Source organism: Silene latifolia, chromosome Y (assembly GCF_048544455.1).
Source record: "Silene latifolia isolate original U9 population chromosome Y, ASM4854445v1, whole genome shotgun sequence".
Lineage (NCBI taxonomy): Eukaryota > Viridiplantae > Streptophyta > Magnoliopsida > Caryophyllales > Caryophyllaceae > Silene > Silene latifolia.
Genome location: NC_133538.1, coordinates 78,261,728 through 78,283,730, shown reverse-complemented (window position 1 = coordinate 78,283,730; position 22,003 = coordinate 78,261,728). Strand labels below are relative to the sequence as shown.

The 22,003-nt window shown below is 40.5% G+C and overlaps 2 protein-coding genes and 1 long non-coding RNA gene across 3 annotated transcripts; all 3 read left to right on the top strand.

The window, feature by feature from the left end:
- Positions 1-6,809: 6,809 nt before the first annotated feature.
- On the top strand, positions 6,810-7,316 carry LOC141633054 (uncharacterized). Its single transcript, XR_012537857.1, has 3 exons — positions 6,810-6,893; positions 7,089-7,153; positions 7,245-7,316. It is a non-coding gene; the product is annotated as an uncharacterized LOC141633054 (long non-coding RNA).
- A 1,822-nt stretch (positions 7,317-9,138) lies between these two features.
- On the top strand, positions 9,139-10,379 carry LOC141628366 (protein FAR1-RELATED SEQUENCE 5-like). The gene is made up of 2 exons (XM_074441523.1): positions 9,139-9,238; positions 9,382-10,379. Exons 1-2 carry the CDS (start codon positions 9,139-9,141, stop codon positions 10,377-10,379), a joined length of 1,098 nt encoding a protein of 365 aa, XP_074297624.1.
- Positions 10,380-10,654: 275 nt separating this feature from the next.
- Positions 10,655-11,182, top strand: LOC141628365 (protein FAR1-RELATED SEQUENCE 1-like). The gene has a single exon (XM_074441522.1). The coding sequence runs from the start codon at positions 10,655-10,657 to the stop codon at positions 11,180-11,182; it is 528 nt and encodes a 175-aa protein (XP_074297623.1).
- Positions 11,183-22,003: the final 10,821 nt, after the last annotated feature.

Here is a 22,003-nt window from a genome sequence, read left to right as displayed (position 1 = left end):
GTCCACACACGTACTTGCCAACTCTTCTATAGTTCTCTACCACATTAATATTCTCATGAAGTTTATGACATTTATTTCATATTAATAAAAAAATGATTATACTGCTTCGTACAATTTGTGATTTATAATTTTTAGATAACTTATTTGAACTTGCTTAAATTTATATATTTTAAGTGAAGAATACCCAAGAAACACGCATTGTATAGACCGAGGCTCCAACTTGTGAGTCGTATAGGGTCAGAGCCACGGAAAACACAACCATCCGAAACTGTGTAATTTATGAATATTGTAGTCTTTTTGAAATAAGGATAAGTAGGGAGATTGATTTTTAACAGTAGATGTAGGGAGTCGATTAATAAGATAGGGAGCAGTCGTAAAGGTGTGAGGCCAAAACGAGGTGGGTAATTTTGCGTGATTGAGTAAAGCTAGACCCGTTTCAACAATATGACGGTGGCGACGTTGCGCGAACCCATTATGTTCGGGTGTATGCGGAGGAGAGGTAAGATGAGAAATACCATTAATATGAAGATGGTTTGTTAATTTAAAAAATTCACCTCTATTATCCGAATAAAATTGGCGGATGGGCCTGCTAATATATTTTTCAACTATGGGACGGAATTTGAGAAATGTAGGAGCGGTGTCGGATTTTCGTTTAATAGGATAAAGCCATATATAATGAGTATAGTGATCGATAAAAATGACATAATATTTATATGACTCGGAGGAGAGTATAGGAGATGTCCATACGTCGAAAACACAAGTTCAAGCGGTGCATTAGAAGTAAGACTTGAATTAGAAAAAGAAAGTTTGTGACTTTTATTGATGTGGCAAGCAATACATTGATCGGAATGGGAAATGCGTAAATGAAACCTAGAATTGAGAAGCTACAAAAATTTGTTGGAGGGATGACCAAGACGGTGATGCCACGAAGACTGTCCTGGCGTGATAGCTAGATGGACGTGAGACTGAGACGGGGTCCACACATACATTCCGTCAATGAGTGGACCGTGAAGAGGAAGCTTGCCCGTCCGGATATCCATAATAGAAAAAGACGAGTGTGAGAATATAGCATAGGCATTATTATCATAGCAAAACTGTGAGACGGAGAATAGTTTGTGAGAAATTTTCGGAACTACAAGAGCATTATTAAAGGAAAGTGAATGAGAGGAAGGAGATAAGAGAGTAAATGAACCAGTGTGAGTAATCTAAAGGGGCGAACCATCACCAATGTAGAGGTCATCAGGGCCTTCATAGGACGAGTGAATAGAGAGAGTATTGAGGTCATCCGTTATATGATGCGAGGCACCACTGTTAACTACCCATGACCGAGGTGGAGCAGTAGCAGAGGAGGCAGCGGTATTGGCCTGTGGCCGAGGCCCACGGTTTTGTTGGGTGGGAAAAATAACATTAGGATAGCGGGCTTGAAAGTCAGGGCAATCAAAGGTAACGTGACCAGTGGTGTCACAGTAGTGGCAGCGACCTCTGTACGGATTTTTGGCAGGGGATTGGGCGGGATTAGGAAGAAGAGGGGCTGAGTTTTTGGGGGAATAAGAAGAGCGATTTTGATTGTTATAACGATTATGATTATTCTGATTATGGTAGCGATTCTGGTAATTTGGGCAAAATGAGGCAGCATTGGCGGAAGGGGAGAAAGTGGTGGGTTGAGGCGTAATTCGTGTTGGATTAATTTTTCATGGAGGGATTCAAAGGAGATTGGATTGTCCCTCGCACGAACCGCTTCAATTACTGGCCAATATTTGTCCTGATGAAGGCCGTTCAAAATGTTGTTTGTGATATCATCGATATCCATGGGATGCTCGAGTTGAGCAATTCATCAATACAAGCCTTAATGGCCGTCATGTAGTCAGTAATTGACATATCATCAGTGTGAGATATGTTATCAAGTCGGTCCTTGATCTGTAGTCGATGGCCATGAGATGAATTAGCAAAAGTACGGATAAGGGTGGACCAAGCCTCATGGGACGTTGAATCATTGACAATGAGGCCAGCGATTGAAGAAGAGAGGGTGCCGGTGAGAGCACCGAGAACCAGCTGATCTTGGCGATACCAAGTCGAGTAAGCTGGGTTGTCAATGGTGGTAGATTCCGTGGCAAGAGGTGTTGGTGCTTGGGTGATGGTTTTCGGTGGTGGTGGGTTAGTGCCATCAAGAAACGAGAATAGCTGCAAGCCATTCATAATAGCACGGATTTGGAATCGCCATTGACGGAAGGTCATTGTATCTTTAAGTTGAATACAATTCGAGAAGGTAACAATGGTGAGAGGAGAGGACGGGTTAGCTGATTTTGCGAGTTGAAGTTGGGCAGACATGATGGAGATGAGACGAGCAAGGAATGAGAAGCCGAGTCGTGTGTATATAATTCGGAGCACATGAATTTGCGATTTTGAGAGTGATCGTGAGGATCGTATTAGACTCGTGATATCATGTGAGGAATAGAACGATTTATATAATTGATATTGATAGTTTGATAGATTACATGATGTGCATATATATACTAGAGCAAGACCAAACTAATTCCTAGAAATATGTTAACAATATCTATACACAAGGAGCATAGTAGAATAAACAAATTACATGTTGAGTAAAACTAATAGCTTAAGAATAGGAGGAAGAATAGGATAAGAATCGGAGGAAGAATACAGTTCCAAGACTATACAACTAGATGTACAATGCTATTGTACATTCAAGGGTATTTTAGTCCTTTTTCAAATACTTTTACAAAAAAAAAAAAAATTAACGTAATCCAATTTTCAATTCAATCTCCCTTCTCTCCTCTGACTGCTTCCATATTTTTCTAACTCCTCTCCATCTTTCTCCATCATCCAATTAATGAATCATATTCTCCCTTAAATTATTATAATTAATTGACTATGCGAAACAAATCATATGACATGACTCGTGAGAAAGGAATTTTTTTATCCAAAATTTATAATGCATGAAAATAGTTGAAACTCGTGTTCTTTTTACATTTGCTCGTATTCTTATGTGCTCGTATTTTAAAGCTCTTGATCCTTTTAAGCTAGTATTCTTTTTACATTAGCTCGTATTCTTATGTGCTCGTATTTTAAAGCTCTTAATCCTTTTGAGCTCGTATTTTGACATTAGCTCGTATTCTTATCTTAATAGCTCCTATTCTTATGTGCTCGTATTTTAAAGCTCTTGATCCTTTTCAGTTCGTATTCTGTTTACATTAGCTCGTATTCTTATCTTAATAGCTCGTATTCTTATATGCTCGTACTTTTTAGCTTGTATTCTTCTAATAATAGTTCGTATGATTGATGTAGAAATTTAGCTCAAAGTATTGTTAGATCCATTTTTCCTTCTTGATGATGATGTAAATTGCTTCTCATTCAACAAAATATTATTAGATGCGTTTTTCTTCCTTGATTATGAGGCTAATTTCTACCCTTTCATCATATTAGAATCAGAATTACGGAAAAGAAAGGTTTGTCGACTGTCGTTTAAGAGAAATTTAGTGAAAAGAAAGAGAATGGTTTGTCGACTGGAGAGAAATCAGAATTAGGGAAAAGAAAGTTGTGTATAATTTTTTCTTTTATTGAGACTAAATAGTTTAATATTTAATATATATGGGCCTGTTGGCTACTGTATAACAGGTTGTAGAATCTTATTTGTGGGAAGAATAGGTCACGTATGACTTTGTTGTTGCACATTTGACCTTGCAGTATCATTGACTTGTGTATCCTTAACATATACCACGTATCTTAGCAAAGATTGTGTGACGAGCCCTCATGTGCCATTCTTCCAATTTTCTATGAGTGTATTTCTATTGATTCATAAGATTAAGTTTACGATAACCGGGTTTTTTATAGCGTAGATTTTATGTGAATCCTAGAAAGTTTAATTTTTTTATGGTTATGCATATCTCCATGCCTCCATGACAAAAGATGTTTAGCTTGATAATCTGATGTAAAGTAACGCATAATCCTATCTTATTATCCACTGTAAGACTCGAATTTTCTATTTTAAACTCTCTTTTATTAATAAAGTTTCTCTTAAAGTGTCTTATTATAAAACAGATTAAAAAACATGTCTTTCAACACTAAGAAATGTTTATTATTTCGCATGTATATGAGATTATGAGTTCCTTTATATCAATTTCACGCATATAACCCTCTCAAGTAAGTATTTGTACCCTTTTAGGCTCATTCAATGTTACTTTTTTTTAAAAATTTAAAATTCCAACTATTGTATTCATGTACTCCTGTATAAGCAAAGGTGACTTGGTCTTCTGACTTAAGAAGAGGTTTTTTTAATTAAGAAAATAGTATATTTTTAAGTTATTATTAAATACTTCCTCCGTTTCATTGAGTTCTTTACGTATTCTATTTTAAGTCGTTCCATTTAGTCATTTACGTTTCCTTATATGGACATCCTTTAATCAATTAATTGACTATACTATCGTCATGTTTTTCACACACCTCATTAATACGTAAAGCAAAAGTCTTGGGGCAACATAAGTGTAGATTAGTGACGAAGCATCTCAATACCCCACCTATTTACCTTTTCTTATTCGTTGTGCAAAAAGCAAACGTAAAGAACCTAATCAAACGGAAGAATTATGAATTATGTTTCTATATGTTTGTGATATATTTAAACACCTTTCTCAATTTAAGGTTATAATTTTTATCGAATTAAAGATTGTACAAGGCATCCACTAAGTTTCACTCTAATTATAACATAAAGCACAAATCGAGTGTAAAACTTCCTAAGATTAATTTCATATGGTCAGAACGATAATTAGTTAATCCGATATCTATATTCCTTATAAAATGCCCTTAAAGCAACAATCTCAAGATAGATATTTAGAGTTATTGTTCAGGTATTCAAGAACCATATATTTTGTATTGTTATACGAATAATACGCTAATTATAAATATCTATATTATAAAATTAAAAGTTAGATAATCCGATGTCTTTCTGAATTATGAGAGTGCCAACTCTATAACAACAACTCTAGTATTTCTACTCGAGCTTAAATTAAGATCAGAAGCTTCCGCAACTTTTCCTTTTAAGGTTATTACCTACTACGGTACCGCCATGAATATTATCTCCAAGTCTTACGATATTTCTTTTCTTTGCAACTGAATCATGCTTAAACTCTTAAAGCAACATTGTACACAGAGAAAATAAATATACATCAAGTACAATAAGAGCCCTACACAGCTTATTATTAACGACCCCTATAATTAGTCAATGACATAATAGTTATCTAGAGCCAATGCATAAAGAATGAACAAATTGTAATGCACATTACTTAGTCAAATTCAGGACTTTTAAACGATCAATTTTAGTTACAATAAAATTCAAACTATAATAAGTGTATATATTATGATTCTTAGCCGTCTAAACTCCAATTATGAGAAGTTTGGCTAGAACTGACACAAGGGCAGTACAGATTCTCTGTCCCATTTTCGTGTCCCATCTTATGTACTATTTCCTTAACATTCTGACATCTCATCCTTTGATAAAGAATTAATCAAGTACGATTATCTTCAAATAGAATAGTGATATATGTAGATATTATCAAAGTATGAGAAGTTTGGTTAGAACTGACACAAGGGCAGTCCGGATTCTCTGTTCCATTTTTGTGTCCCATCTTATGTCCTATTTTCTTAACATTCTGACATCTCATCCTTTGATAATATCTACATATATCACTATTCTATTTGAAGATAATTGTACTTGATTAATTCTTTATGAATTCTCATATCACTATGCTAATGATCCTATATCTTCTTGTTAATAAAACTAATATTAAAGCAACAATCTCAAGATAAATATTCATAAATTATTATTTGATATTACCCGGCCAACGGCCGAGCATGAAATCTAGTAAAGTTAGTAATTAAAGAAAATTAGTAAAATATAAGCAAATAGAGTAAGGCTCTGTTTGGTAAAACTAAATGAACAAGGTAGCTGAAACCTGAAAAGGTAGCTGAAAACTGAAAAGCTAACTGAAACCTGAAAAGGTAACTGATAAGGTAGCTGAAAATTAGAAACTGATAAGGTAGCTGATTATTTAAAAATATGTTTGGCAAACTAACTGAAAAGTTAACTGATTTTGATGAAATGACGTAAAAAGATATGATAATTATTTAATAGTATAGATTTAAGGGGTAAAAACGGAAAATCAAATCAAATCAGGTACCTAAAATGTCAAATGCTACTCTAGGTAGCATTTCATTTCAGGTACCTTATTTGGTTAAATAATCTACTTGCCAAACACTTAAAAAAAAATAAGGTACCTGAAATTTTGGTCAAATAAGCTACTTAGACCAAATCAAGTACCTGAAATGCCTTGCCAAACGGAGCCTAAAGAATACGACTGTAATTTGAAGGAACTAACCCAAATGAAATATCACAGAAGTTTACTAATTATAGTAGAAATGGTAAAAATAAATAGTTAATTAGCCAAAGTCTACTAATTTTAGTAGAAAATTGAAAATTAATTATCTTAAAATAAAGTTTTCAAATTCTAATAGAAATGTTAAAATATTATTTATTAATTAGAGTGTTTTTAAAAACTTGGACACTATCACGTCGTTCGAAAAAAGCCTCAAAATATATATATATATATATATATATATATATATATATATATATATATATATAGGGGCGGGATCCCGTGCGAACTAACTTACGGTACGAACCGTACGAACCAACCCATTATACACTGTTATCTTTTCTTACGCGCTTCAATCTTCTTCCACAAAACAAGAAACGGCTTCCATGGTTCGCTTCTTCAACCTCTCGCGATTCTCTTCTTGGTAAACTAGTTTCTACCATCACTATCCTCTACGAAACAAGCTTCTAGATTTACAACATTCAGCTCATCATTAATTCATCAAACAAGGTTAGCTTCAATTCATCGTTATTTTTTCATAAAATAATTTAATCGAAAATTTTACATTTAATTGATTTGGTATTTTAGATCAATGCACATATATGGATTGTAGAGTAGTTTATGAGGTTAATTTTATGAAGAAATTTCAAATTGTTTGATAAATTAGGGTTTGTAATAACCGAAAAATTCAAATCGTTTTTTTAGGGTTTCAATTGGGTTAAATTCTTTAAAGATGGTAACAGTCTCAACCAATTGTTCTTCAACTTCAGGTACAAATTCTTCATTTTGTTGTGCGATTAACATTTTAATTGCAGATTTTTAGATGCACTTACTAAGATACTATTGTGATTTTAATTGCAGATGTTTGTACTCAAGAACATGCCTCAATAACTGAAACCGTAAATGATGAAGATGATTCCCAAATGGTAGATGGTACGAATTCTTTCACTCTTTTTGCATTGATTCTGCATTTTATATTAAAAAAGAGATGGTGCAAATTTGGTTCATAAAATCTGAAAAAGAGATCTTCTTTTTTTTGTTTGGTTGTGTGTAAGAACTGGGTTCATGATAAGTTGGTTATTATTACAGTCAAAGAAAAGGAACAAAGGTGAATGACCACTATCACACATGCTTTTTAATAAGAGATACTGGAGCATGTGTGAACAATACACAAAACGCAGATGGGGAGAACATTCTGATTCATTTTTCAGTTTGCTGCCATGAGCTTTTGGTCTTTGCAGTACCTGTATTTGTGTTGTATATCAAATAGAAAGAGAGTGCTGTGAGAACAGTTTCAGACTTTCAGTGTGCTTGTGAGCTGATCTGACAGCTTTTGCCCTTTCTGAAATATCTGATCTTGTAGAAAATCCCTGAGCTTACTCTGCTCATGTTAACGTCATTTGCGTTTTTACTATATGAGCTTGTAGTTTAATTTTTAAGCTTATTTACAATTGACCGAGACGGAGTAAGTATTGAACTAGAAAATTGTGTTAGGTAGTTTATTTTTTTAAGCTTATTTACCATTGACCGAGACGGAGTGGGTTAAAGTTCACTTGATATTTTTACAATCGCTATGTATAGTAAAAACGCTTAAAGTTCACTTGATATGTAAACTTACAAAATTAACAGCTATGTATAGTAAAAATATCAAGTGATAAGCTCAGGGATGGGTAACTAAGTAATGCTGCACTTTTGGGTTAAAGTTCAACGCTTTATTGGGTTGTAGCTCTGTTTCTAGTGATTATACTGTCGTCGATTTGGGGAGCTTGTGTTTGAGGTGGTTTTCTCATTGTTTATTTCCTTTAAATTCGAAGCTTTTCCGTTTTGAACTAAGCATTTGGACATGACATATCCCATATTTGAATTTAATAATCCCTTTTAATAGTAAACCATTTTTCTCATTTAAATTAGATTAGTGTTTTTTCTTTCTCTCTCGTTTTAGTTTACCAATGGAAATCCCATGTTTAGCTGTATAAACTTTGTGTTTCGACAATTTGTTACGATTAAACAAAGTGCTCATCATATCTTCCGCCTTTTTCTCGTATTTAGTTTCCCTGAACCTTTGTTCTTGTAATCTTGTTAATGTAAATAGAGTCACAGCAGATGTACCTTAAACTTAATTTGGTTCATAGACTTCAAACTGTCGCATCGAGTCAGGTGACTGCAATTCTTGCAACCATTTTTCTTATGAGTCTCATTAGGTTAATGTCAATACGGGTGAAGGATCATTGCATGTTTGATGTTACCCTGTCAATTTGGGTACATGCCCATTTGGGTATGGATCAATTTTGGGTTAGTGGTTACAGACTTAATCGTCTTAAAATATTTTGAGCGGGAATGGGTAATGGGTTATTTAGACGAAACGTACCCACAATATATGTAAAACGAACCTAAGACTATTTCGAAACGTACCTAGTACGTAAAAGGGATTAAAGGGGGGGCGGGTATCCTAAAACGGGACGGGAAAGGGTTAATTGAACAATTTTAATTTTTTTGCTGTGTTAATTGAACAATTGATCATTTGATTGATTGTTAAAGTTAGGTGTTCGCCTGTTTGTATGACAATGTTGCCAATTTTGTTGTTTCGTACACTTTCCCTCGTTACTTTTCCTAATACCCTTTCCCTTGTGACAATTTTAGCTGTTGAATTACATTAGTTCGAGCTAGGACAATCATCATTTTTCAAAATTATTAGCGAATAAGTGCTCATTTGGCCATTCGTTGTTTTCAGCCTATAGTTGGTGATACTAATGACATGGATATTTCAACAAATCCAGAAGAAGATATATTATTGCTTACTAATTGTCCAGATCAATTATTAGTGATTGATGTGCCATTAGTGAATGATGTGCCAGGTAAATCATTTAGTTTTATTTATTGCATTTTGTTAGTGTGAAGCAAGACGGCAGTTTATAAGTAATTGTTGTTAATTTGAGTCTTCCGAGATAGCCGGAAGTTGTTGCTACTAGTGAGATTCACGGAGTGCCTCATTGTTCAGAAGAGCTTAAACCATTTGTTGGAATGAAATTTGAGAATTTGGAGCAAGGGTTGGATTTCTACAAAGCATATGCCAAAGCTTGTGGCTTTATTCCGAGATTGGATTCAAGTAAAATCATTCAAGGAGTTACTACACATAAGAGCTGTGTGTGTAACAAAGAAGGTAATAGGCAGCATGGTGGGCAAAAAAGGAGGAGGGCAATAACAAGAGTTGGGTGTCCTGCCAAGATTAAGTTTAAGAGACTTCCTGCTGGTGAGTATGAGGTGTATGAATTTATCGAGGTGCACTCACATGCAATGGTAACTCCATCCACTATGATTCACTTAAAGTCATTTAGGAAGCTCAACCTTGTGCATAAGAAAATGATAATGGATAACTCACGTGTTAACCAGGGGCCTGTGAAGACATTTCGAATGTTTAAAGAGTACGTTAGGGGATATAAAAACGTAGGGGCTTCCTTAGAAGATTTTAAGAATTTTTCAAGGGATGTAAAGAAATACATCAAAGAATATGATGCGGAAATGCTGATAGAGGGCTTCATGCAAAAAAGAGCTAGGTGTCCCTCATTTTACTTTGATTTTGATGTTGATGACGACAAAAGACTCACTAAGGTTTTCTGGGCTGATCCAATTGCAATTAAGAACTATGCACTCTTTGGTGATTCTGTGTCTTTTGACACCACATTCGATTTTAATGAATACCGTATGGTGTTTTGTCCTTTTATGGGGGTTGACAATCATAAAAAATGTGTCACTTTTGCGGCTGGTTTGATAATGCGGGAGAATGAAGAGTCTTTTACCTGGCTTTTTGACAATTTTATGAAGGCAATGGGTGGGTGTTATCCTACTACTCTGATTACTGACCAATGTCTGGGTATTAAAGCGGGGTTAAAAATGTGTTTTCAGCAACACAACACACAGATTACGTATGTGGCATATCATGAAAAAATTGCCACGACAAAGTTGGTTCAACCATTTACAAAGACACAGACTTTCTAAAAGAAATAAGTTCTATTGTTTGGAATGAAGATATTGAGCCAACTGAATTTGAGTCGAGTTGGTGTTCAATTATGGAAAAACATGATTTGTCCGGAAATGAGTGGTGAAATCCATGTTTGAGGACCGCAAATTATGGATTCCTGCATATTTTCGGGACACTTATATGGGTGGGCTTCTAAGGACAACTTCAAGGTCGAATCGAGAATAGTTTCTTCGGCAACTTCACCAACCCCAACCTATCACTTGTTCAGTTTTGGATGCGCTTTCAGTCAGCAATGGATGCTCAACGCTGGAAGCATTCTAAATTAACTGCTGATTCTAAAAACTCCTCTCCTATATTATCAACTCCCCTTTCTATAGAAAAGAAATGTGCTGAATTTTACACACCACCGGTGTTTTATGATTTTCAAGAAGAGTTGAAAGGTGCATGCTACTCTTGTAATGAGGCCAACAAAAGCACGAAAGAAAGGGACGTGGAGCGTTTATTTGTTATGGATCGTGAGAGCAAGAAAGTCTATGAAGTCGATGTTGATGGGAAAACTTTAGTGTGTTCATGCAAGAGGTTTCAGAGATTTGGGATACTTTGTAGACATTGTGTATGGGTGTTGCATAATAAGGGGTTTGATGAAATACCTTCTGAATATCTATTGCCGAGGTGGAGCAATTATGCAACATTTCGTCCTATCTTTAATGTTGTAGGGACGTCCTTAGAAGCTGATTGTGCCTCAATTGACACAAGACAAAACACTATCGGTGAATTATGGTCGTGGGTGTTCACCTGCAGTGTCACTTGTGGAGGATGATGAGGAGAAGGAGAAAGAGTTACTCGAATTGCTTCAGAGTTTCAATGAGAAGTTGTTGGTTTCAAGTAGTGGTGGGAAGTCAAAAAGCAAGAAAACTCAAATCGAGACGCTTCTTGGGTCTAAAATCCCTACTAAAGCTCATATTCTTCCTCCAAATCAAGCAAAAAATAAGGGATCTGATAGAAGGATGACTTCTGAAAAAGAAAAGGCAATGGAGGAGCACGCTAAGCCTCTTAGAAAATGTCGTGCTTGTGGAGAAATGGCACGCCATGATAGTAGAAATTGCCCGAGTCAACTTCCTAACAAGTAATCTCATAATCATAATCAGGTACTTTATTTGCTTGTTTTTTTTAAAATTTACATATTAGTGGAAGAGGGCATATATACAAAGTATTAATGATATTTTACATGATTTGATGATGTAGGTATTGTCAATGAAACAGTTGTGGATTGGGATGCGCAGCAATTGTAGCCAGAAGGGTGTAACAGCCGACGACTACAATGGATATTGTATTTTGTTGATGTTAGCTGTTGGCGTATGTTTTGACCTCTATTAGTTATGTTTGAATTTGAATTAGTATTCTCATTTTCGGTGGATAAATTGTTCCATTGCCTACGATGCCAGCTTCTGAGTTAGTTTGTCTTGTTTAGGGACCTTGATATTATATTTTGTTACTGTCCAAATGTAGGAGGAAGCTTTGATTTGAATGGATATTGTATTTTGTAAATGTTAGCTGTTGGCGTGTGTTGTCACGTCTATTAGTTACGTTTCAATTTGAATCATTAGTTTTCCAGCCATTCTCTTAGTTTTTAATTGTGTGAGGCCTATGTTCCAAATACTAGTACTGTGTACCAATGACTAGCTTCTTATGAAACTGGTCCTGAGGTTGTTTGCTCTGTGCTATGTTCAACACTAGATGTTACTTGTGTGTCGTGTGTGAGACCTGGTATGGCACTTGTGCTCTTCATTTTAGAATATAAACAATTAAAAAGACTCTCGTCTAAATTAATATTGACACCTGTTTAACTCCAATTATTCACCTCTTTGTACATACAATATTATTTGCTCAACTCACTGCTTTGCCACTTTAGCTGCAAGTTTTAGTTGTGCATCTTCCAGCCATTCTCTTAGTTTTTAAAAAGTGCTTGGCACGCTGAGGCGATAAGAGCCCTTGGCAATTAGGAGTGAGGCAAAGGCGTGCAGCACATGTCCACATGCACACTGTTTTACAAAATAAAAAAAATGAGTTTTGGATTATTTAGACGAAACGTACCCACAATATATGTAAAACGAACCCAAGACTATTTCGAAACGTACCTAGTACGTAAAAGGGTTTAAACGAGAGGCGGGTACCCTAAAACGGGACGGGAAAGGGTTTAGGGTTGGATTAGGTGGACCGCTAACGCGGGTCCGCCTAATCCAACCCTAAAGCCTTTCCCTTGTTATCGGGAATGGGTTATTTAGACGAAACATACCCACAATATATGTAAAACGAACCCAAGACTATTTCGAAACGTACCTAGTACATAAAAGGTTTTAAACGAGAGGCGGGTACCCTAAAACGGGACGGGAAAGGGTTTAAGGTTGGATTAGGCGGACCGCTAACGCGGGTCCGCCTAATCCAACCCTAAAGCCTTTCCCTTGTTATCGGGAATGGGTTATTTAGACGAAACGTACCCACAATATATTTAAAACGAACCCGAGACTATTTCGAAACGTACCTAGTACGTAAAAGGGTTTAAACGAGAGGCGGGTACCCTAAAACGGGACGGGAAAGGGTTTAGGGTTGGATTAGGCGGACCGCGTTAGCGGTCCGCCTAATCAACCCTAAACCCTTTCCTTGTTAGCGGAATGGGTTATTTAGACGAAACGTACCCACAATATATGTAAAACGAACCCAAGACTATTTCGAAACGTACCTAGTACGTAAAAGGGTTTAAACGGGAGGCGGGTATCCTAAAACGGGACGGGAAAGGGTTTAGGGTTGGATTAGGCGGACCGCTAACGCGGGTCCGCCTAATCCAACCCTAAACCCTTTCCCTTGTTATCGAAACGGGAACCGTAAACTGAACCCTAAAAGGGGAAGGGTGAACCCCTTTCCGAGGGGACCGGGTATCCTAAAACGGGACGGGAAAGGGTTTAGGGTTGGATTAGGCGGACCGCTAACGCGGGTCCGCCTAATCCAACCCTAAACCCTTTCCCTTGTTAGCGGGAATGGGTTATTTAGACGAAACGTACCCACAATATATGTAAAACGAACCCAAGACTATTTCTAAACGTACCTAGTACGTAAAAGGGTTTAAACGGGAGGCGGGTATCCTAAAACGGGACGGGAAAGGGTCTAGGGTTGGATTAGGCGGACCGCTAACGCGGGTCCGCCTAATCCAACCCTAAACCCTTTCCCTTGTTATCGAAACGGGAACCGTAAACTGAACCCTAAAAGGGGAAGGGTGAACCCCTTTCCGAGGGGACCGGGTATCCTAAAACGGGACGGGAAAGGGTTTAGGGTTGGATTAGGCGGACCGCAAACGCGGGTCCGCCTAATCCAACCCTAAACCCTTTCCCTTGTTATCGAAACGGAACCGTAAACCGAACCCTAAAAGGGGAAGGGTGAACCCCTTTCCGAGGGGACCGGGTATCCTAAAACGGGACGGGAAAGGGTTTAGGGTTGGATTAGGCGGACCGCTAACGCGGGTCCGCCTAATCCAACCCTAAACCCTTTCCCTTGTTATCGGGAATGGGTTATTTAGACAAAACGTACCCACAATATATGTAAAACGAACCCAAGACTATTTCGAAACGTACCTAGTACGTAAAAGGGTTTAAACGAGAGGCGGGTACCCTAAAACGGGACGGGAAAGGGTTTAGGGTTGGATTAGGCGGACCGCTAACGCGGGTCCGCCTAATCCAACCCTAAACCCTTTCCCTTGTTAGCGGGAATGGGTTATTTAGACGAAACGTACCCACAATATATGTAAAACGAACCCAAGACTATTTCGAAACGTACCTAGTACGTAAAAGGGTTTAAACGGGAGGCGGGTATCCTAAAACGGGACGGGAAAGGGTTTAGGGTTGGATTAGGCGGACCGTTAACGCGGGTCCGCCTAATCCAACCCTAAACCCTTTCCCTTGTTATCGAAACGGGAACCATAAACTGAACCCTAAAAGGGGAAGGGTGAACCCCTTTCCGAGGGGACCGGGTATCCTAAAACGGGACGGAAAAGGGTTTATTTAGACGAAACGTACCCACAATATTTGTAAAACGAACCCAAGACTATTTCGAAACGTACCTAGTACGTAAAAGGGTTTAAACGGGAGGCGGGTATCCTAAAACGGGACGGGAAAGGGTTTAAGGTTGGATTAGGCGGACCGCTAACGCGGGTCCGCCTAATCCAACCCTAAACCCTTTCCCTTGTTATCGAAACGTGAACCGTAAACTGAACCCTAAAAGGGGAAGGGTGAACCCCTTTCCGAGGGGACCGGGTATCCTAAAACGGGACGGGAAAGGGTTTAGGGTTGGATTAGGTATTGTCAATGAAACAGTTGTGGATTGGGATGCGCAGCAATTGTAGCCAGAAGGGTGTAACAGCCGACGACTACAATGGATATTGTATTTTGTTGATGTTAGCTGTTGGCGTATGTTTTGACCTCTATTAGTTATGTTTGAATTTGAATTAGTATTCTCATTTTCGGTGGATAAATTGTTCCATTGCCTACGATGCCAGCTTCTGAGTTAGTTTGTCTTGTTTAGGGACCTTGATATTATATTTTGTTACTGTCCAAATGTAGGAGGAAGCTTTGATTTGAATGGATATTGTATTTTGTAAATGTTAGCTGTTGGCGTGTGTTGTCACGTCTATTAGTTACGTTTCAATTTGAATCATTAGTTTTCCAGCCATTCTCTTAGTTTTTAATTGTGTGAGGCCTATGTTCCAAATACTAGTACTGTGTACCAATGACTAGCTGTTTGCTCTGTGCTATGTTCAACACTAGATGTTACTTGTGTGTCGTGTGTGAGACCTGGTATGGCACTTGTGCTCTTCATTTTAGAATATAAACAATTAAAAAGACTCTCGTCTAAATTAATATTGACACCTGTTTAACTCCAATTATTCACCTTTTTGTACATACAATATTATTTGCTCAACTCACTGCTTTGCCACTTTAGCGCAAGTTTTAGTTGTGCATCTTCCACCATTCTCTTAGTTTTTAAAAAGTGTGCTGGCACGCTGAGGCGATAAGAGCCCTTGGCAATTAGGAGTGAGGCAAAGGCGTGCAGCACATGTCCACATGCACACTGTTTTACAAAAGAAAAAAAATGAGTTTTGGATTATTTAGACGAAACGTACCCACAATATATGTAAAACGAACCCAAGACTATTTCGAAACGTACCTAGTACGTAAAAGGGTTTAAACGAGAGGCGGGTACCCTAAAACGGGACGGGAAAGGGTTTAGGGTTGGATTAGGTGGACCGCTAACGCGGGTCCCCCTAATCCAACCCTAAAGCCTTTCCCTTGTTATCGGGAATGGGTTATTTAGACGAAACGTACCCACAATATATGTAAAACGAACCCAAGACTATTTCGAAACGTACCTAGTACGTAAAAGGGTTTAATCGAGAGGCGGGTACCCTAAAACGGGACGGGAAAGGGTTTAGGGTTGGATTAGGCGGACCGCTAACGCGGGTCCGCCTAATCCAACCCTAAAGCCTTTCCCTTGTTAGCGGGAATGGGTTATTTAGACGAAACGTACCCACAATATATGTAAAACGAACCCAAGACTATTTCGAAACGTACCTAGTACGTAAAAAGGTTTAAACGGGAGGCGGGTATCCTAAAACGAGACGGGAAAGGGTTTAGGGTTGGATTAGGCGGACCGCTAACGCGGGTCCGCCTAATCCAACCCTAAACCCTTTCCCTTGTTATCGAAACGGGAACCGTAAACTGAACCCTAAAAGGGGAAGGGTGAACCTCTTTCCGAGGGGACCGGGTATCCTAAACGGGACGGGAAAGGGTTTAGGGTTGGATTAGGCGGACCGCTAACGCGGGTCCGCCTAATCCAACCCTAAACCCTTTCCCTTGTTATCGAAACGGAACCGTAAACCGAACCCTAAAAGGGGAAGGGTGAACCCCTTTACGAGGGGACCGGGTATCCTAAAACGGGACGGGAAAAGGGTTTAGGGTTGGATTAGGCGGACCGCTAACGCGGGTCCGCCTAATCCAACCCTAAACCCTTTCCCTTGTTATCGGGAATGGGTTATTTAGACGAAACGTACCCACAATATATGTAAAACGAACCCAAGACTATTTCGAAACGTACCTAGTACGTAAAAGGGTTTAAACGAGTGGCGGGTACCCTAAAACGGGACGGGAAAGGGTTTAGGGTTGGATTAGGCGGACCGCTAACGCGGGTCCGCCTAATCCAACCCTAAACCCTTTCCCTTGTTAGCGGGAATGAGTTATTTAGACGAAACGTACCCACAATATATGTAAAACGAACCCAAGACTATTTCGAAACGTACCTAGTACGTAAAAGGGTTTAAACGGGAGGCGGGTATCCTAAAACGGGACGGGAAAGGGTTTAGGGTTGGATTAGGCGGACCGCTAACGCGGGTCCGCCTAATCCAACCCTAAACCCTTTCCCTTGTTATCGAAACGGAACCGTAAACTGAACCCTAAAAGGGGAAGGGTGAACCCCTTTCCGAGGGGACCGGGTATCCTAAAACGGGACGGAAAGGGTTTATTTAGACGAAACGTACCCACAATATATGTAAAACGAACCCAAGACTATTTCGAAACGTACCTAGTACGTAAAAGGGTTTAAACGGGAGGCGGGTATCCTAAAACGGGACGGGAAAGGGTTTAGGTTTAGTTGTTGGATTAGGCGGACCGCTAACGCGGTCCGCCTAATCCAACCCTAAACCCTTTCCCTTGTTATCGAAACGGGAACCGTAAACTGAGCCCTAAAAGGGGAAGGGTGAACCCCTTTCCGAGGGGACCGGGTATCCTAAAACGGGACGGGAAAGGGTTTAGGGATGGATTAGGCGGACCGCTAACGCGGGTCCGCCTAATCCAACCCTAAACCCTTTCCCTTGTTATCGAAACGGGAACCGTAAACTGAACCCTAAAAGGGGAAGGGTGAACCCCTTTCCGAGGGGACCGGGTATCCTAAAACGGGACGGGAAAGGGTTTATTTAGACGAAACGTACCCACAATATATGTAAAACGAACCCAAGACTATTTCGAAACGTACCTAGTACGTAAAAGGGTTTAAACGGGAGGCGGGTATCCTAAAACGGGACGGGAAAGGGTTTAGGGTTGGATTAGGCGGACCGCTAACGCGGGTCCGCCTAATCCAACCCTAAACCCTTTCCCTTGTTATCGAAACGGGAACCGTAAACTGAACCCTAAAAGGGGAAGGGTGAACCCCTTTCCGAGGGGACCGGGTATCCTAAAACGGGACGGGAAAGGGTTTAGGTTTGGATTAGGCGGACCGCTAATGCTGGTCCGCCTAATCCAACCCTAAACCCTTTCCCTTGTTAGCGGGAATGGGTTATTTAGACGAAACGTACCCACAATATATGTAAAACGAACCCAAGACTATTTCGAAACGTACCTAGTACGTAAAAGGGTTTAAACGGGAGGCGGGTATCCTAAAACGGGACGGGAAAGGGTTTAGGGTTGGATTAGGCGGACCGCTAACGCGGGTCCGCCTAATCCAACCCTAAACCCTTTCCCTTGTTATCGAAACGGAACCGTAAACTGAACCCTAAAAGGGGAAGGGTGAACCTCTTTCCGAGGGGACCGGATATCCTAAAACGGGACGGGAAAGGGTTTAGGGTTGGATTAGGCGGACCGCTCACGCGGGTCCGCCTAATCCAACCCTAAACCCTTTCCCTTGTTATCGAAACGGGAACCGTAAACTGAACCCTAAAAGGGGAAGGGTGAACCCCTTTCTGAGGGGACCGGGTATCCTAAAACGGGAAGGGAAAGGGTTTAGGGTTGGATTAGGCGGACCGCTAACGCGGGTCCTGTAGGGTTAGATCCGTATAAAACCCTCTCTTTATAGGATTATAACGCAAAATTCATATGTATTTTATGGTCATAAACGAAATTAACAAAATGAAACGATAGAGATTAGAAATAACCTTCGGTCCTAGTGCAAAAGGCAATGAGAGATTAAAGCAAATCTCCTCCTAAACGATGCACCCAAGATAGTCCGAGTTATGCCCTTGTGCTAGATCAATTCCTCTAATTGCCTTTGCAATATTGAGAGGATAGTTTTTGTGAGTTGTGTTGGATGTGAGATCCGAGTCCTGAGAGGCACAATTCCCAAAACCCTAATTTTGTTTAGCAAATGAACAATTAGGTTAGACAAGAGGAGATGCTCTCCTTTTGTCTATGAAAGGCTCTCGGCCAAACCGTGTGAGAGGGAGCTCGCGGGCTTTTAATTTTCTCTTCACTTAAACTTGCGGTCCGGTCCATAGCTTACTAAATGTATACGACGCGGTTTCATTATAAATCGTTATCGGTTATCGGAAATTAAGGCATCAACTAATAATACGGGTTAGTTGAATTATTAATACATGTCCGACAAAAACAGTATTGTATAATTATATTCAATATACATTTAATTAAATATAAAACGCTTATATTTAAATTTACGAATTAATCGGTTAATTCGCTTTAGCTCATGATATTTAATCCGTATTAAATATAATATCTCACCATCACATTTTGACTAATTATTAGTCAAATAACTCGAACTAACTGGTTAGTCAAATTTGGCATCTACATGATTGTATTTTCATACCGTCACGTCACTCAAGACGTATCCTATAGGTGTGACTTTTAGGGACCAGTTGATCACCGCCATCTGTATGACAATAACGTCAAACTTATCTAGCAAGCCAACCGTTATTGATAAACGTGGATCAACTGATTATAATACAAAGTATACCCTTTGATCCTTTTAGAGGTTTATAAGTCCTTGCACTAACTGTTAAGGACACCAACCCCAACAGGTCCGCCTAATCCAACCCTAAACCCTTTCCCGTCCCGTTTTAGGGTACCCGCCTCTCGTTTAAACCCTTTTACGTACTAGGTACGTTTCGAAATAGTCTTGGGTTCGTTTTACATATATTGTGGGTACGTTTCGTCTAAATAACCCATTCCCGATAACGCGGGTCCGCCTAATCCAACCCTAAACCCTTTCCCTTGTTATCGAAACGGGAACCGTAAACTGAACCCTAAAAGGGGAAGGGTGAACCTCTTTCCGAGGGGACCGGGTATCCTAAAACGGGACGGGAAAGGGTTTAGGGTTGGATTAGGCGGACCGCTAACGCGGGTCCGCCTAATCCAACCCTAAACCCTTTCCCTTGTTATCGAAACGGGAACCGTAAACTGAGCCCTAAAAGGGGAAGGGTGAACCCCTTTTCGAGGGGACCGGGTATCCTAAAACGGGACGGGAAAGGGTTTAGGGTTGGATTAGGCGGACCGCTAACGCGGGTCCGCCTAATCCAACCCTAAACCCTTTCCCTTGTTATCGGGAATGGGTTATTTAGACGAAACGTACCCACAATATATGTAAAACGAACCCAAGACTATTTCAAAACGTACCTAGTACGTAAAAGGGTTTAAACGAGAGGCGGGTACCCTAAAACGGGACGGGAAAGGGTTTAGGGTTGGATTAGGCGGACCGCTAACGCGGGTCCGCCTAATCCAACCCTAAACCCTTTCCCTTGTTAGCGGGAATGGGTTATTTAGACGAAACGTACCCACAATATATGTAAAACGAACCCAAGACTATTTCGAAACGTACCTAGTACGTAAAAGGGTTTAAACGGGAGGCGGGTATCCTAAAACGGGACGGGAAAGGGTTTAGGGTTGGATTAGGCGGACCGCTAACGCGGGTCCGCCTAATCCAACCCTAAACCCTTTCCTTTGTTATCGAAACGGAACCGTAAACGAACCCTAAAAGGGGAAGGGTGAACCCCTTTCCGAGGGGACCGGGTATCCTAAAACGGGACGGAAAGGGTTTATTTAGACGAAACGTACCCACAATATATGTAAAACGAACCCAAGACTATTTCGAAACGTACCTAGTACGTAAAAGGGTTTAAACGGGAGGCGGGTATCCTAAAACGGGACGGGAAAGGGTTTAGGGTTGGATTAGGCGGACCGCTAACGCGGGTCCGCCTAATCCAACTCTAAACCCTTTCCCTTGTTATCGAAACGGGAACCGTAAACTGAACCCTAAAAGGGGAAGGGTGAACCCCTTTCCGAGGGGACCGGGTATCCTAAAACGGGACGGGAAAGGATTTAGGGATGGATTAGGCGGACCGCTAACGCGGGTCCGCCTAATCCAACCCTAAACCCTTTCCTTCTTATCGAAACGGAACCGTAAACCGAACCCTAAAAGGGGAAGGGTGAACCCCTTTCCGAGGGGACCAGGTATCCTAAAACGGGACGGGAAAGGGTTTATTTAGACGAAACGTACCCACAATATATGTAAAACGAACCCAAGACTATTTCGAAACGTACCTAGTACGTAAAAGGGTTTAAACGGGAGGTGGGTATCCTAAAACGGGACGGGAAAGGGTTTAGGGTTGGATTAGGCGGACCGCTAACGCGGGTCCGCCTAATCCAACCCTAAACCCTTTCCCTTGTTATCGAAACGGGAACCGTAAACTGAACCCTAAAAGGGGAAGGGTGAACCCCTTTCCGAGGGGACCGGTATCCTAAACGGGACGGGAAAGGGTTTACGGTTGGATTAGGCGGACCGCTAACGCGGGTCCGCCTAATCCAACCCTAAACCCTTTCCCTTGTTAGCGGGAATGGGTTATTTAGACGAAACGTACCCACAATATATGTAAAACGAACCCAAGACTATTTCGAAACGTACCTAGTACGTAAAAGGGTTTAAACGGGAGGCGGGTATCCTAAAACGGGACGGGAAAGGGTTTAGGGTTGGATTAGGCGGACCGCTAACGTGGGTCCGCCTAATCCAACCCTAAACCCTTTCCCTTGTTATCGAAACGGAACCGTAAATCGAACCCTAAAAGGGGAAGGGTGAACCCCTTTTCGAGGGGACCGGGTATCCTAAAACGGGACGGGAAAGGGTTTAGGGTTGGATTAGGCGGACCGCTAACGCGGGTCCGCCTAATCCAACCCTAAACCCTTTCCCTTGTTATCGAAACGGGAACCGTAAACTGAACCCTAAAAGGGGAAGGGTGAACCCCTTTCCGAGGGGACCGGGTATCCTAAAACGGGACGGGAAAGGGTTTAGGGTTGGATTAGGCGGACCGCAAACGCGGGTCCGCCTAATCCAACCCTAAACCCTTTCCCTTGTTAGCGGGAATGGGTTATTTAGACGAAACGTACCCACAATATATGTAAAACGAACCCAAGACTATTTCGAAACGTACCTAGTACGTAAAAGGGTTTAAACGGGAGGCGGGTATCCTAAAACGGGACGGGAAAGGGTTTAGGGTTGGATTAGGCGGACCGCTAACGCGGGTCCGCCTAATCCAACCCTAAACCCTTTCCTGTTATCGAAACGGAACCGTAAACCGAACCCTAAAAGGGGAAGGGTGAACCCCTTTCTGAGGGGACCGGGTATCCTAAAACGGGAAGGGAAAGGGTTTAGGGTTGGATTAGGCGGACCGCTAACGCGGGTCCGCCTAATCCAACCCTAAACCCTTTTCCGTCCCGTTTTAGGGTACCCGCCTCTCGCTTAAACCCTTTACGTACTAGGTACGTTTCGAAATAGTCTTGGGTTCGTTTTACATATATTGTGGGTACGTTTCGTCTAAATAACC

Coding starts and splice junctions, on each gene's coding strand:
- LOC141628365 (XM_074441522.1), top strand. CDS start 10,655: ATGGATGCTCAACGCTGGAAGCATTCTAAATTAACTGCTGATTCTAAA.
- LOC141628366 (XM_074441523.1), top strand. CDS start 9,139: ATGGATATTTCAACAAATCCAGAAGAAGATATATTATTGCTTACTAAT. Junction 9,239..9,381: donor ATTAGTGAATGATGTGCCAG/GTAAATCATTTA, acceptor CTCATTGTTCAG/AAGAGCTTAAACCATTTGTT.